The sequence below is a fragment of the Chanodichthys erythropterus genome, chromosome 14 (assembly GCF_024489055.1).
Source record: "Chanodichthys erythropterus isolate Z2021 chromosome 14, ASM2448905v1, whole genome shotgun sequence".
NCBI lineage: Eukaryota > Metazoa > Chordata > Actinopteri > Cypriniformes > Xenocyprididae > Chanodichthys > Chanodichthys erythropterus.
Genome location: NC_090234.1, coordinates 6557588 through 6571773, shown reverse-complemented (window position 1 = coordinate 6571773; position 14186 = coordinate 6557588). Strand labels below are relative to the sequence as shown.

General features: G+C 37.5%; 1 protein-coding gene across 1 annotated transcript in view; it reads right to left on the bottom strand.

Moving 5' to 3' along the window:
- pde11a (phosphodiesterase 11a) overlaps positions 1-7538 on the bottom strand; it is a 77198-nt gene extending 69660 nt beyond the window's left edge. Inside the window, exons 1-2 of the mRNA XM_067410224.1 lie at positions 6747-7538; positions 3903-4061 (exon numbers count right to left, since the gene is read on the bottom strand). Of these exons, the coding sequence (XP_067266325.1) occupies positions 3903-4061; positions 6747-7538 (951 nt within the window). The remainder of the gene's footprint in view (positions 1-3902; positions 4062-6746) is intronic.
- Positions 7539-14186: the final 6648 nt, after the last annotated feature.

The following is a 14186-nucleotide window of genomic DNA, read 5'->3' as shown; positions in this document are numbered from 1 at the left end:
AAAAGGGTCAAATTATCTTAAGTTTTTAGAGACTTTTTAGAAGCTTTCGCATCGGAGGAAAGTTTTCATAGTTCCAATAACAATTAGCAGAAGTACCGGCTTTTTGGAGTGTTCTCACTGCATGAACTGGGAACGATTTTAGTGTCACGAACACCTTTTGGGGGGGACTAATTTAGCTCCTACTTCAGAGTAGGGTCTAAACCAGCACAATAGGAACTACCAGTGATGTAAGTGTACATTGATTGGCTGAACGCATGCGAAACACCGGCATGGAAAGTCCAGGCATTTCTCAACTAAGGAGTTGGTGACATTGTTGAATGCCACACTTAAAGGGGTGGTTCAATGCGACTTCACTTTTTTAACTTTAGTTAGTGTGTAATGTTGCTGCTTGAGCATAAACAGTATCTGCAAAGTTACAGCGCTGAAAGTTCAGTGCAAACGGAGATATTGTCTTTTAAAGTTATGGAAGTTGATTGCCTACAAAAACGGCTGGTTTGGACTACAACAAGCTTCTTCCTGGGTTGGTGACATCATAAACCCTGTCCCCGGGAACACGCAACAAAGTGGGCGAGGCCATGTGGCACAGTTTAATGGAAGCGGAAGAGTTGTTTACATCGAACACGAGCTGCTTGACGCAACGTGTCAAAAGATAATAGAACCCATTATAATCTGTGATATTTTCTACACTGGATGCGGCGCTGAAGAAGCTTCCAGAATCTACACGAGTTCAGTGCTGGATTTGCACAAAGGCTATTACTGAAAGATGAAGCAGTTCCCACTTTGAAAACAGAAGTTAGCCAAGTTCTAGTGCAACAAACACCAACAAACTTCTATGTTCATAGACAAGCAGTTGTTCATGCTATAAATTAAACAAGACCTTTACAAAAATGCGACTACTCAGGCATGTATTCGGCTACAGTAAAGCTTTAATCAGGATAAAACTGTATATTGAAAGCTAACAAACAGCAGTGACAGCATCTAAACACTTTGACACAAATACTAAATGAAATACCATTCATAAACGTCCTTCAAAAGCCGCGATTGCAGAGGTTCTGCTTTACCCTCTTCATCTGGGTCTGATTCAGCTCAATTTGATACAGAAATATAGACACCATTATTTACATTTCCAGCTTAGCGCGTAATTACGACTGGTAATGGGCGTGTCGTTTCCGGACGCTTCAGCGAATCATGATACACTGGGCCAGCTACCAACCTGCCAACCAATCTGAGCACATCGCGTATTTCGGAGGGAGTGGCTTCATAGAAGCAGGAAGTCAAACGAGCCGTTCATATGACAGTGGAAACAGAGGTGTAGAATAAAGCCAAAATATATGAAAAATACAGCGTTTTCAAAAAAACAAAGACATGTTAAACTGTGCCCCCAAAAACACAATCAAGCCTAGAAAAAAACACTGAACCACCCCTTTAAATGACGTCGCTGTCGACAGGCTTACGTCACTTCAGAGTTCCTACTGCCGGTGCGAATGGTTGCTAGTTTCTATACCTTTATTGACCTTGACACACAGTCATAAGAATCTGCAGGGATTCTTTCTTTTATGTAATTTCCTGTTTTTCATGTTTTTTTTCCCTACATGTTGGTTGCAAAGCATGACCTTGAGTTGGAGCACAAACATTTTTCAAATGTTACTAAGTAGTTAAGTAGTGAAATAGTGATTTCTAAGAAACAATTAGAAGAAATTTTGCCAAAATACTTTCTAAGGTTATCTTTTCAAATTTGTTTATTATGATGCTATCAGACAAATGTATCATCCTGACATTAATTCAAAAATCACAAATATGCTCATCATAAAAGAGGTGTATTGATGTTGTTTTATTTATGAGTTGCATTTTTAATGTATTGTTATTAAAGGTGCTACAGAGGATCTTTTCGTCGACTGAGAAACCAAAGACTCATTATGTCGGACTCACCGGAGGTAACTCATAATCTGCAGTTGTTACTCCTGTCTCCGGACAAAAACATCGCATGCAGCGCCTGTGGAGTGTGGCCGCGCTTGTCTCTCACAAGGAACGTCATGGCAGTGATTGACAAGCCAGAGGGCCAATCGTTTACGCGATCATCTGTAAACGATTGGATGATGTTTTTAAGGCCCTACCTCGTGCACAGATGATGTATATTAATATTGTTCCTTTCAGTGCACCTAATAAATAGTCTTTTATCAGTTAGTAAAGACAGTTTCAAGTAATATTGCAAAAATGTATAAAAACAAAACATCCTCTTTAGCATCTTTAACTATAAGCAGTGCTGGGTAGATACTGATTATATGAAATCTGGATTATGTAATCAGGTTCCTAAAATTAAATACTTTTATTAGATTATATTAGTTTTTAAAATACTTGTAATCAGACTACAACTTTTTTATTGATTACATGGTTACTAAATATTCACAAAATGGCAGTAAATTATTCATAATTCACTGATTCTCCCCATTTTTAAAATCCTTCCTAATTTCCTTTCTAAAGAAGCCTATTGTATATATATATATATATATATATATATATATATATATATATATATATATATATATATATATATATATATATATATTCTTATGTATATATATATATTCTTATGTATATATATATATTCTTATGTTCTGAAAGTCTTCCATATTTTTGGAATTGCACACACTAGTTAGACGGCTGTAATTGCCTTGAAAATGGAGAGGCCACACAGCATAAAAAAGTAAAATATTTTTTAGGAAGTGTTTGATTTTAATTGTAAAATCATTTTTAAGATTTATTTAATTATTAAGTTTTCATAAATTTCCAAACCCCTGTAGTTCTTACACAAACCCCGGTTTGAGAAAGCCTGTTTAATGCACTTCACATTGTTGATAACAAAGAGTGGAATAAATTTGTAAGTAACCCACCCAGCACTGACTATAAGTAACCTTGCACCTACATGTCAACTAGCAGTCATTAGAGTATTAGTCGACTGCTTAATATCTACAAACACTTTACACTAAGTGCAAATAGCAATAGATATCTGCCAATATAAAGTATAGATAGCAACTAATTACACTCTTATTGCAAAGAACTGATCATTTTGCATGGTGTAAATAGAATTTATCGCTATTTTCACCTAGTGTAAATAGCATATCTCTAAGAAAATGCTGCTATTTACACTAGGTGAAATAGATGTTATTTACACTAAGTCAGTGGTTTTCAAACTTTTTTGGTCGCGCCCCCCTTTAAACATTTAAAAAAATCTGTGATGATTTGGATAAACAATATATAACTGCCAATATATAACAGTTTTGACTGCGCCTCACAAGCTCAGCTTCTTGTAAGTTACGTCTTCTCACCGGAACGCGTACAGATAGTACCCCATGCAAAAGGCAGATTCGAACCCGATTCAGTCACGTTAAAAGCTAGATCTGTGAGCCTTACTCGCTACTGCTGCACCACTGAAGAAGTTGAATTCTGTCTTTTTAATTCTTGAGTGACAGAACCAGACATTGGTGGAAGGAGCTACTGTAAATAGCATTTGCCAACAAGGGACACTATTTGCACTTGTAAACAGACACGCCGTTTTTATCATTTTTGACTAGAGAAATCATCTACAGTACTTTCCTTGAAAACAGCAGTGCAGACACTCTGCCTAACACAGTTCAGCTCTAACCACAGTTAAACACACCTGATCCAGCTCATCTTACTAGGCATGCTAGAAACTTCCAGGCAGGTGTGTTGAGGTAAGCTGGAGCTCACCACTTGTTTGCATGTGTAACATTCAGTCTTTCAGAGTAGGAAATTAAACCTTTGCACATGAAATCAAATGTTTATAGAAGCATAACGAGAGCAGAAGAGAGAAGGCAAGCAGTAGTGTAATTATGTAGTGTAAGTTTTAGCTGTGTGTGTCACCGAGCGTGTGCATACAGTACCTTTTCGTCGTCTTCGGTGAACAGTGCTCCATTGGGACTCTTGTTGATGGCCTGCGCGACCCCGATGACCTCTCCATCACTGTTGTGGATGGGCATGCACAGCAGAGACTTGGTTTTATATCCGGTGAGTTTATCAATCTCATCACTGAAGCGATGGTCCTATAAAGAGGACAAGAGACAATCTCAGTCTTCGCTGAATGGGAACACTTATAATAACTGTAAAGAGAAGCAGACTAATTAAAAGTGAAGTGTGTCATTGCTGTGCTACTAGCAGCACTAAATACAGGAAGTGACAGAAACCCTGAGAAAATTACCTGGAGAAAAAAGTGTACTTTGGGTCTCCTCTGCTTTATATTGGTCAAAAATTTGGAATGATTAAGATTTTTGTTTAATGTTTTTAAAAGATGTTTCTTCTGCTCTCGAAAACTTGATTTATGTGATAAAATACAGTAAACACAGTAATATTGCAAAATATTATTACAATTTAAAATGACTGTTTTCTATGTGAATATATTGTAAAATGTAATTAATTCCTGTGATCAGAGCTGAATTTTCAGCATCATTACTCCAGTCTTCAGAGTCACATGATCCTTCAGAAATCATTCTGATATGATGATTTGCTGCTCAGTTATTTTCAATTATTAATAATGGTTCTTATTATTATCAATGTTGAATTTTTTTTTTATGCTTAATCTTTTTGTGGAAACTGGTATGCATTTTACAGTTTAATGCATCCTTGCTGAATAAAAGTTAATTTCTTTCCTTTTCTAAAAAATCTTACTACAGATTTTTCAAAAACAAATTTCAATGCTAATAATAATCAGAAATATTTCTTGATCATCAAATCATGATAGAATGATTTCTGAAGGATCATGTGACACTGAAGACTGGAGTAATGATGCTGAAAATTCAGCTTTGATCACAGGAATAAATTACATTTTAACATACAGTCACATAGAAAACAGTTATTTTCAATTGTAATATTATTTCACAATATTACTGTTTTTACTGTATTTCTGATCAAATAAATGCAGCTTTGGTAAGCAGAAAAGCATTTTTATAAAACTTTTGACCGGTAGTGTAGATTCCATTGTTAACATTAACAAACATTATCATTAAATAAAGATGAGTTCAAATACAGTATACAGAAATATCATATTACATCATCATTTATTCTTATTTTGAAGTACATAATCTATGTATCTACACTGTATATGACTTATTAATGAAAGTTAGTAATGAAAGTGTTTCTATCTCAAATTATTTTTAATTAATAATGTTTGCTGAGCACTTTTGCACGATTCATGTTTCCATCTCGTGGTTGAATGGTGTCTGAATTGCTGAGTTTACTGGTATAAATAATGCAGTTTTAATGATCTGCTCTGCTTGCTAAATGAAAAGGCAAACGCAGATTGACAGACTAATTAGAGAACTGCGAGCTGGCCTCATCATCATCATCATCATCCTCATCAGAACGTCAGGAGTCTATCTGTAGAGCAGAGAGGGTGAAGTTTGTCTGAGCTGATCGATTCAGTAATCAATACTCAGATCCTCTCACACACACACTCATTATTTCACTAAGGCCTTTTATGGATCTCAGGGAATAATCAAAGCAAAACGTCATTCAGGGCTCACAATAAAATACTCTCCTGTCTGTGCTGCAAGTCATTATCTGTATGGGAAAATGTCATGTGAGTGACCTAAGCAAACCATGCTAATGCTTTCCTAACCCTAATTCAGTTTCTATTGGGATCAAATGAGAATCAAGAATGCCTTCAGAAATCATTCTAATCATGTGACACTGAAGACTGGAGTAATGATGCTGAAAATCCAGCTTTGATCACAGGAATTATTTACAGTTCACAATACATTCACACAGAAAACAGTTATTTTAAATTGTAAATCCTTCAGACCTGACCAGAGGAAACCACCTTTGGCTGTTTTTTTAATCGAGTAGGATAAACAAATGATGTTGTTGATTATGCATAATGATTTTTCAGCAGTGAAATTAGAATGTCAGAATGGGATCTTGATTTTTTTTCTTCTCCCATTAGGATTGATTCCAAATTATAATAGACATTCCATTAGCAATTTAAAGGATTAAAAAAAAAAAAAAAAAAAAAACTAGAAACAATCATTGTATTCCTGTTTCACCTGTAATGCATTGAGAATGTCATTAAAATTCTGATCAGTAATTATGCATATGGTAAAATGTAATGCAAATGACCCAAGTTTCCTAATCCCAGTGGAATTTCCATCATAATTCAGAACAATTGTAACAGATCAAAGTCAGAGTTATTTGACTGGTCCCTTTAAAGTTGCAGAAACAGTTCATCATAATTTGGAACGATTGCATTTTGCAATTTCCATTGGGATGTTGGGTGTTTTTATTACTAAAGTCTCAGTTTAAAACAGGAATTTCACTTTATCTTGACTTTGATCCCTTTATATTAGTTCAAAATTATGGCAGAACGTCCATCAGTAATCCTGTGCACATCTTTTGGAATTTATGGACTAGAATCAATCATTTTATACCTCCTTCACCTGACATGCTTTGGGAGTTTTGACCATCAATAAATGTCTCAGTAAAATACTTTCCTTGTCTATCTGATAATTAATTATCCAAATGTGAATGGATCCCTGAAGATTCCCTAATCCCAAAGGAATTTATTTCATTATTTGGAAACAAGCATCCTAAAGGGCTCTAAGTAAGGAATTGGAATTTTACTTTATCCAGTAAGATCTTATTACTTTGATCCCTTTATAACTGTGTTCCCAAAACATTACAGAAGTCCCGCACATCCTTGGGAACAAGAAACAACCTGCTTTCATTCCTGCGTTCACCTGATATGCATCGGGAATGTTGACCGTCTCCCCATGTTCAGCCACGTATCCAATGATGCCCTTTCCCCAGGGCACCTGCACCTCATCCGAGTTGCTCAGAGAGGGCAGCACTGTGGTTCCAGCATGCACATCGAAGAACTTGGACACCAGGGTCTTTTTATTAGCTGGTCCCTCCACCAGGAACAGGGAGCAGCGGTCAGCATCCACCATGATGCACACAAACACCAGGATCTTGTAGCTCAGACTGGTCAAATCCAGGTCGTTGGAGATGTCTTTGACGAGCTCCAGGAAAAACTCCCTCTCGTTGTTCTCTTTCAGGTAGTATTTGTAGTCTACGGCGGTGGAGGGGTACTGAGGGATGTTGACCCGGGACTCCAGCAGCGCGGAGAGGATGTGCGCGGTGGTCGGGGGAAGGGAGCTGGCTTTACGCAGCAGCGCGCGCCTCCTCATGCTGGTCAGGGGCTCCTGGGCTCTGGAGTTGACGTGTTCGTCATAAGTCCTGTTGGCATTGATGGCTTTAGACCTTGCAAATGTCTTCCGCAGTTCTTTCTGCGAGGCTCGTCTCTGTAGCCCGTCTCCTCTGCTCGCCCAGCTGTCTTTACTGCACGCGTTCGCTGCTTTCTCCGCGTCCGCGCCGCTGGAGTTCGCCGGAGTTTTAGTCGCGTGATGGTTCTTCTGCCACTTTTCCACCATACTCGCCTTGCCTTTTCTGTTTAAATAGTCCTCTAATAATTCCGGGTGCTCGTCTAGAAAACTTTCGACATCGGAGAAGACCATATTTGACCCTGCCATCGCTGCCGCTCCGGTCATCTGCAGATAAAACGAGACGAACCCGTGTTTTGAACGGTCATTTATGTGAGTGTAGAGCTCAACGAATCATTCGCAAACTTTAAACAACAGATCCTGCGAGAGAAGAGGGCACGTAGTCCTCGTTAAGTTCCAGCTGTTCCGCACACGGGCGCATCTGATGCTGAATAACTCGCTCTCGTTCATTCTAAAGCAGCGCCAGAGAGATGATGCGACAGAGCGCTTCGCAGGTGCATCACTGACGTCACGACCACGCATTCCTCCCTTCATCCTCTCCTGAGTCTTTTCAGAACTGGGCTGTTGTATCATAAGGATGCTCATCCTAGATGAAGCTGGGAAACGCAGTCTTAATGGCTTTTCAAAACTCCCTTGATTATATATATATATATATATATATATATATATATATATATATATATATATATATATATATATATACACACACACACACACACACACACACACACATATATATATATATATATACATATATATATACATATATATATATATATATATATATATATATATATATATATATATATATATATATATATAATTTATTTATTTTTTTTTTTTTTCAAACCTCCAAAGATTGCAGCATATGCACTATCTGTTAAATCATATTACTAATTCACTTTCTGAGGAATTCCCGAAGTAAAGTTGCTGCTCTACCGACATCTAGTGGACAAATTGAGTTATGCAGCTCTCCAAACGCATGACCACATCCTAAACTAATTCAGGGGACCTTTAGTCATTACTTAAATATATATATTGTTGTGTGTAAAAAATCAAGTTCTGAAATGCTGTTAGACTTTTTACTTGTAATTGTTATTTTATTGAGCTTGGATGACACACAAATTATGCCTATTGATTCGATATACTATCATGACTTGTCATAGTTTAACATTTTCAGTTAATCAAAAAATGTATTTAATTTTAAGTTCTGTTAATGTAAAATACAATCTGATGACGTGTAAATGTGTTTCATTGTTTTGAGTTGTATGAACACTTCTTTTAATTTAAACGAACTTAAGTTAAGTGAAACTGGGCTGGGATTTATATTTCCCATCATGCTTTGCCCATGGCACTTGAAAGGGAGAGTAAATGCTAAAATTAAGTGTTATATGATGTTTTTTTGCACAAGATTAATGGTAAGGGAGATTTAGCAGTAATTAGTGTTTTGTTATGCAGTTTCTGTTAATGTGGGTTTTTGGAGATTTACCATCATGGTGACAAGCGGTGCTTGGTAAGTTCATGTTACTTAGAAATGTGTTTTATTTTGTGTCCAAAAAGTGTCTTCACCTTACTTAAAACATTATGTTGGGTCAACTTAAATGGTTGCATTCATATTGACAATTATTAAGTTCATGTTACTTAGAAATGTGTTTTTATTATGGCAAAAAAAAAACATCTTCACCTAATTTAAAACATTATGTTGGATCAACTTAAATAGTTGCATTCATGTTGACAATTATTAAGTTCATGTTACTTAGAAATGTGTTTTTTATTGTGGCAAAAAAAACGTCTTCACCTTACTTAAAACATTATGTTGGATCAACTCGTTTAATGTATTTTTTGTAATTTTTTTTGTAATTTGTATTTCGTTTAATGTATTAATGTTATTCTCCCAATTGGCTTAAGTTAAAAATTCTAGTGGAAAACATTAACATATTTTTTTTGTTGTTGACCAATGTTTTATTTTTTAGAGTGAAACGATGGCTTAATTTTCTCACATAAATTAAAGACTTTTTTTTTTTTAAGATTTTTAAGAAATTAAGAGTTTAGGGTGCTATTCGGACAGACCCTCACCCATGCTCTGATCTCTCATACATTAATGTAAGAGCACATAAAGAGTTCATAAAATACATCAAATGTCTTGCAGTGTTAAAGGGTTAGTTCACCCAAAACTGAAATGCATAAACTGCATATGAGTCTGACAGGGTAGAGAAGAAATTTTTGAATAATGTCATTATTTTTGTTTTGTTTTGTTTTATGCACAAAAAGTATTCTCGTCGCTTCATAACATTAAGGATGAACCGCTGTAGCCACGTTGACTATTTTAACGATTTCTTTAATACCTTTCTGGACCTTGTATGATGGTAATTATGTTGCTTTCTATGGGGGATAATAAAAAAAAACTTGGATTTCATCAAAAATATCTTAATTTGTGTTCTGAAGATGAACAAATGTCTTATGGGTGTGGAACGACATGAGGGCGAGTACTTCTTGACAGAAATGTCATTTTTGGGTGATCTAACCCTTTAACTGGGAGGAGAACTGTAGCGGGTTTCCTCAGCAGAACCTTATAAATATTGGTGATAACGATTGGCTAGTCACTAAAATTAATTTTTCCCTGTTTCCTATCAATAAAAAATCTGGGAAACACACAAAAGTGTTATTAATTTTTTTATATATATATATATATATATATATATATATATATATATAACTCTGCAAACATGCACTTATGCCTCGTCTCTCTAGGCCTACAGTGATTTGGCCAAGTAAGACATGTTCAACATATTTTGTCTGAAATTTTAGTCCTATCCCTACCCCTAAATCTAACCCTACCCATAACTTATCCCTAAAATTAGAGGGAAATTATGAATAACACTGATGTAGAAGCACCTAACCATTAACCATTAAGCATAAACCTGACATAAACTGTAAACTTGTCCCTGAAATCTGCTTGATTGGAATGTTGTTCCAGGATCAACAGAGATGTTGATCCAGGAACATGTTGTGCTTGGTGAAATCACATTTACTGTCTGGGGACATTTGCTATAGGCCTATATATAGGAATTTCAATCAAGATAACATAGCATAACATCCAAGACAACAATAACAACTGGCAAGATATTCAGTAGGCATACAGATTGGGCCTAACATTTATCTAACATGATCAATCTTTGAAATAGGCCTTGGCTAGAAGTCCATTTTATCACTGGATTCCTAGTGCTCTGAGATGTGTGAATTTGACAGTGATATTTGTGTCAAATTTAGCCTACTTAACCTGTCGATATATTCTGATTCATGTTGGGCGAGTAGAACGTGTAACCTATAGCATGACATTTCATGCCCCATGTGGCCTTTATGTGTTCTAATGAGTATTTCATTAAGTGGGTCCAGAACGTCCACATTCCATTAATGCGGCCCGCACACTCAACGCTATGTTCATTTTGGGCTTTTGGTTTTCTCTGATGCTCTGAACTCACCATTACCTCTAATTTTAACCATAAAATTCATCCCACTATTTCAGATTGATCAATGTTAGATAACAAAACCATCTCTTACTTCATCAAAGTAAGACAGATCAGAACAGAACTTGCAGGTTAAATCCATTTCTGACCCTGTCATGTGTCTCTGGTTTCAAAAGCGCCTCAAACTGGTCTTAATCCAATCTGGCATCTCAGCAGAGCACTTTTCATCGCATAGGCATTGCAGCTGCTTTAAAGGCCACTCCCGGCAACAGATTCAAGCTCTTGGTCGTTAGAGGCTTTCAAGAGCTACATTACAACTAATTGCTTTCACATCAAAAAAGCACCAAACCCTTATCAGCTGATCAACTTGTCAACCCACGTTTCACCCCTCTCTTTCTACAGATTTAGCACTTCCGCTTACACTCAAAATCAATCTCAACGTTCCTCGTCCAATTCATTCTCACCGCCACAGCAGTTATTAACCCCTCTGCCCCCACAGAAGCTCACCCTACCATCCTTGTTTAATCACCGGCAGGGTTAATTCTTTTCCATGCCATTGAAATTTGGACTCTCGTTGGATGTTGCGAAAGCCCCCTCAATTATCCCCATGCGACTACCGACAGGGCTTACCCATCTGGATGCCACAGAAACCTTCCTGGTCAAAATGGCTAAACTCCATCTTCGTTCACCGGCCGGTGGGGCTTACCTGTCTGATGCCATGAGTACTGAACTCCTGTAGAATATAGTGAGGGACCTGCCGATCTAGCGACCAACCCTCTCCCTGCAAACAGCACAAACATATTTTGGGGGGTATCGGGGGGGCATCAGTACCATTCCTGGCTGCTGTCCATTGTTTGTTTTGCATTCTTTGGGGGATTACTCTGGGTTCGTGCCAAAATTCAGAGCTTGGAGCCCACCCCTCAGACAGCACCAAATAAGCAAACGTTTTATTCTGATTATTTGTAAGTGTGAACTTGTGAAAAGATGCCTATATATATATATATATATATATATATATATATACATAGCCGACTCACCTACGTTCCTCGACAGTGTTCTACATCCTTCCACCACCCTGTCTCCTTACACTTACCTGGTTTCTGTCCTAACTAGAGATATGGGGGGAGTACTCTGGGTTTGGGCCAAAATTCTGAGCCCGGAGCCCACCCCTCGGACAGCATGCCTAATAAACATGTTTATTATCAGATTATTTTTAAGTGTGAACTCGTGAAACAACATTAAAAACTTCACCACAGGAGGTCTTTAAAATACATTTAATGTCTTGGGACCTTATAAAAAACTTTTTATATACAATCAATTTTGTATACATACAATAATCCGAATTCTTTTTTTTTTCTTTTAAAGATTAAAATAAATTTTAGTAATCAAAAAGCATGTCTAATCAATTGAACTTATAAAACCTAAATAATTTAATAATTTAATAATGAAATTAAATTTAATTTTCTCTCTCATACTTTGTGATGTCATCCAAAAGGCAATTATAATAACTAAACATAGACTGTATAATCTAATAGGGGGTAAAAATTAATTACTGAGGAGATGACTTGACAGTCAGGTAATGTCATTTAAAGGCAGGAACACACCAAGCCGACGGTCGGCCGACTAAGTTTTCTCAGTGTGTTCCGCACCGTCAGCTGAAGTTGGTCTTTTTTTCGGCCGATTCGAAATGTTGAATCGGCGTAGGAGCTCGTCGTTCCGTCGGGCCATCTGATCTTTCTAATTGGCTGTTCAGATACTGTCACCTGCTGGTTCAGAAAGGCACTTCATCTCACACAGGCGCAGAACTGACGTGCTACTTGGCTGTCTAGCGTTGGTTTGTTGTGTCAGGGCAACTTTGGACACAGACACTGCCGACGTGAGCCAACTCCGCAGTCTGCTTTCATTGCCACTAGTTAGGATATTCCTGCTCTGACAAATTCTGATTTTGTTCTTGGACTATTGTTTGCAGCACTTGGCGTTGCCTAGATACCCTTGACTCTCTGCATCTTTGTCTCTCTGGTTTTGTCTGCTGGTTTGTAACAGTGTCCTTCTAATAAATTCATCTCACTGCGTTTGCCCTTGCATCCGTCTCGTCATTCCCTGACACTAGCTGTCTTGTTTAACAAAATGTATATTTAGAGTATCTATGGTAAACCATGGTTTATAGTGCTTTTATAACAGCCCAAGTCGTGTTTACACTGCATTGAAGCAGAGCGGATGTGTGGCAAGCAGGGTGGGGCTAAGAGCCGTGGGAACTTTGCAAGGCCAGGAGTGCTGACAACCTGCACATTGTTGGGAATGATGACGCACCCGAGTTGACAGTGCACAGGTCAGAAAAGATGGACGTGTCCAGGCAAACTTTTATTGTGCTTGCTCTCTCGCAAAAAGTAGTATTTTGATAGACAATGCCGAAGTATCATGTCTACAAATAGATGTTGGATAGTACTGTGTGGACCACTGAATTTATTGAGACAGACAAAAAAGAAGTGCTATTAAAGGGTATATCACTACTGTTTCACTCTATTACTTTACAACTGAAGAAAGAAAGACATAAGCATCTTGGATGACATGGGGGTGAGTAAATTATCAGGAAATTTAATTAGAAAGTGAACTAATCTGTTAAGACTGTTTTTTTCCCACCTCTCTGGACCCGTTTCAGTTTGCGTACAGAGCTAACAGATATACAGGTGCTGGTCATATAATTAGAATATCATCAAAAAGTTTTATTTCACTAATTCCATTCAAAAAGTGAAACTTGTATATTATATTCATTCATTACACACAGACTGATACATTTCAAATGTTTATTTCTTTTAATTTTGATGATTATAACTGACAACTAAGGAAAATCCCAAATTCAGTATCTCAGAAAATTAGAATATTACTTAAGACCAATACTAAGAAAGGATTTTTAGAAATCTTGGCCAACTGAAAAGTATGAACATGAAAAGTATGAACATGTACAGTGTAAGGCTTGATTTTCCTGCTAAACGAAAACTGAGATCAAGAATCCTGCAATAAAGCAATAAAGCTTATCTGGAGAGAAGATCTTAAAAGAATAGCATAGGACAACGCCTTGCCCCCACACATCTACAGTATGCAACACCCTCCTTTACTGTGATGGCGTTGAGTGCTCGATAATCGATGCATGGCCACAAGCCTCTGTTCTTTTTCGCCACGAAGAAGCTGGATGCAGCAGGGGAAGTAGATGGTCGGATACTATATCCCTCAGCCAATGCCTCCTCGATGTATTCCACCATGGCCTTCTCCTCCGGGATGGATAAGGGATAAATCTTAACCCTTGGCACTGACTCACCCGGAAGCAGGTCGATGGCGCAGTTCCATGGCCGGTGTGGAGGCAGCTTGGAGGCTCTCTTGGGTCAGAATATGTCGCTGAAGGGGGCGTAACAGGACGGGATGTCCACAGATC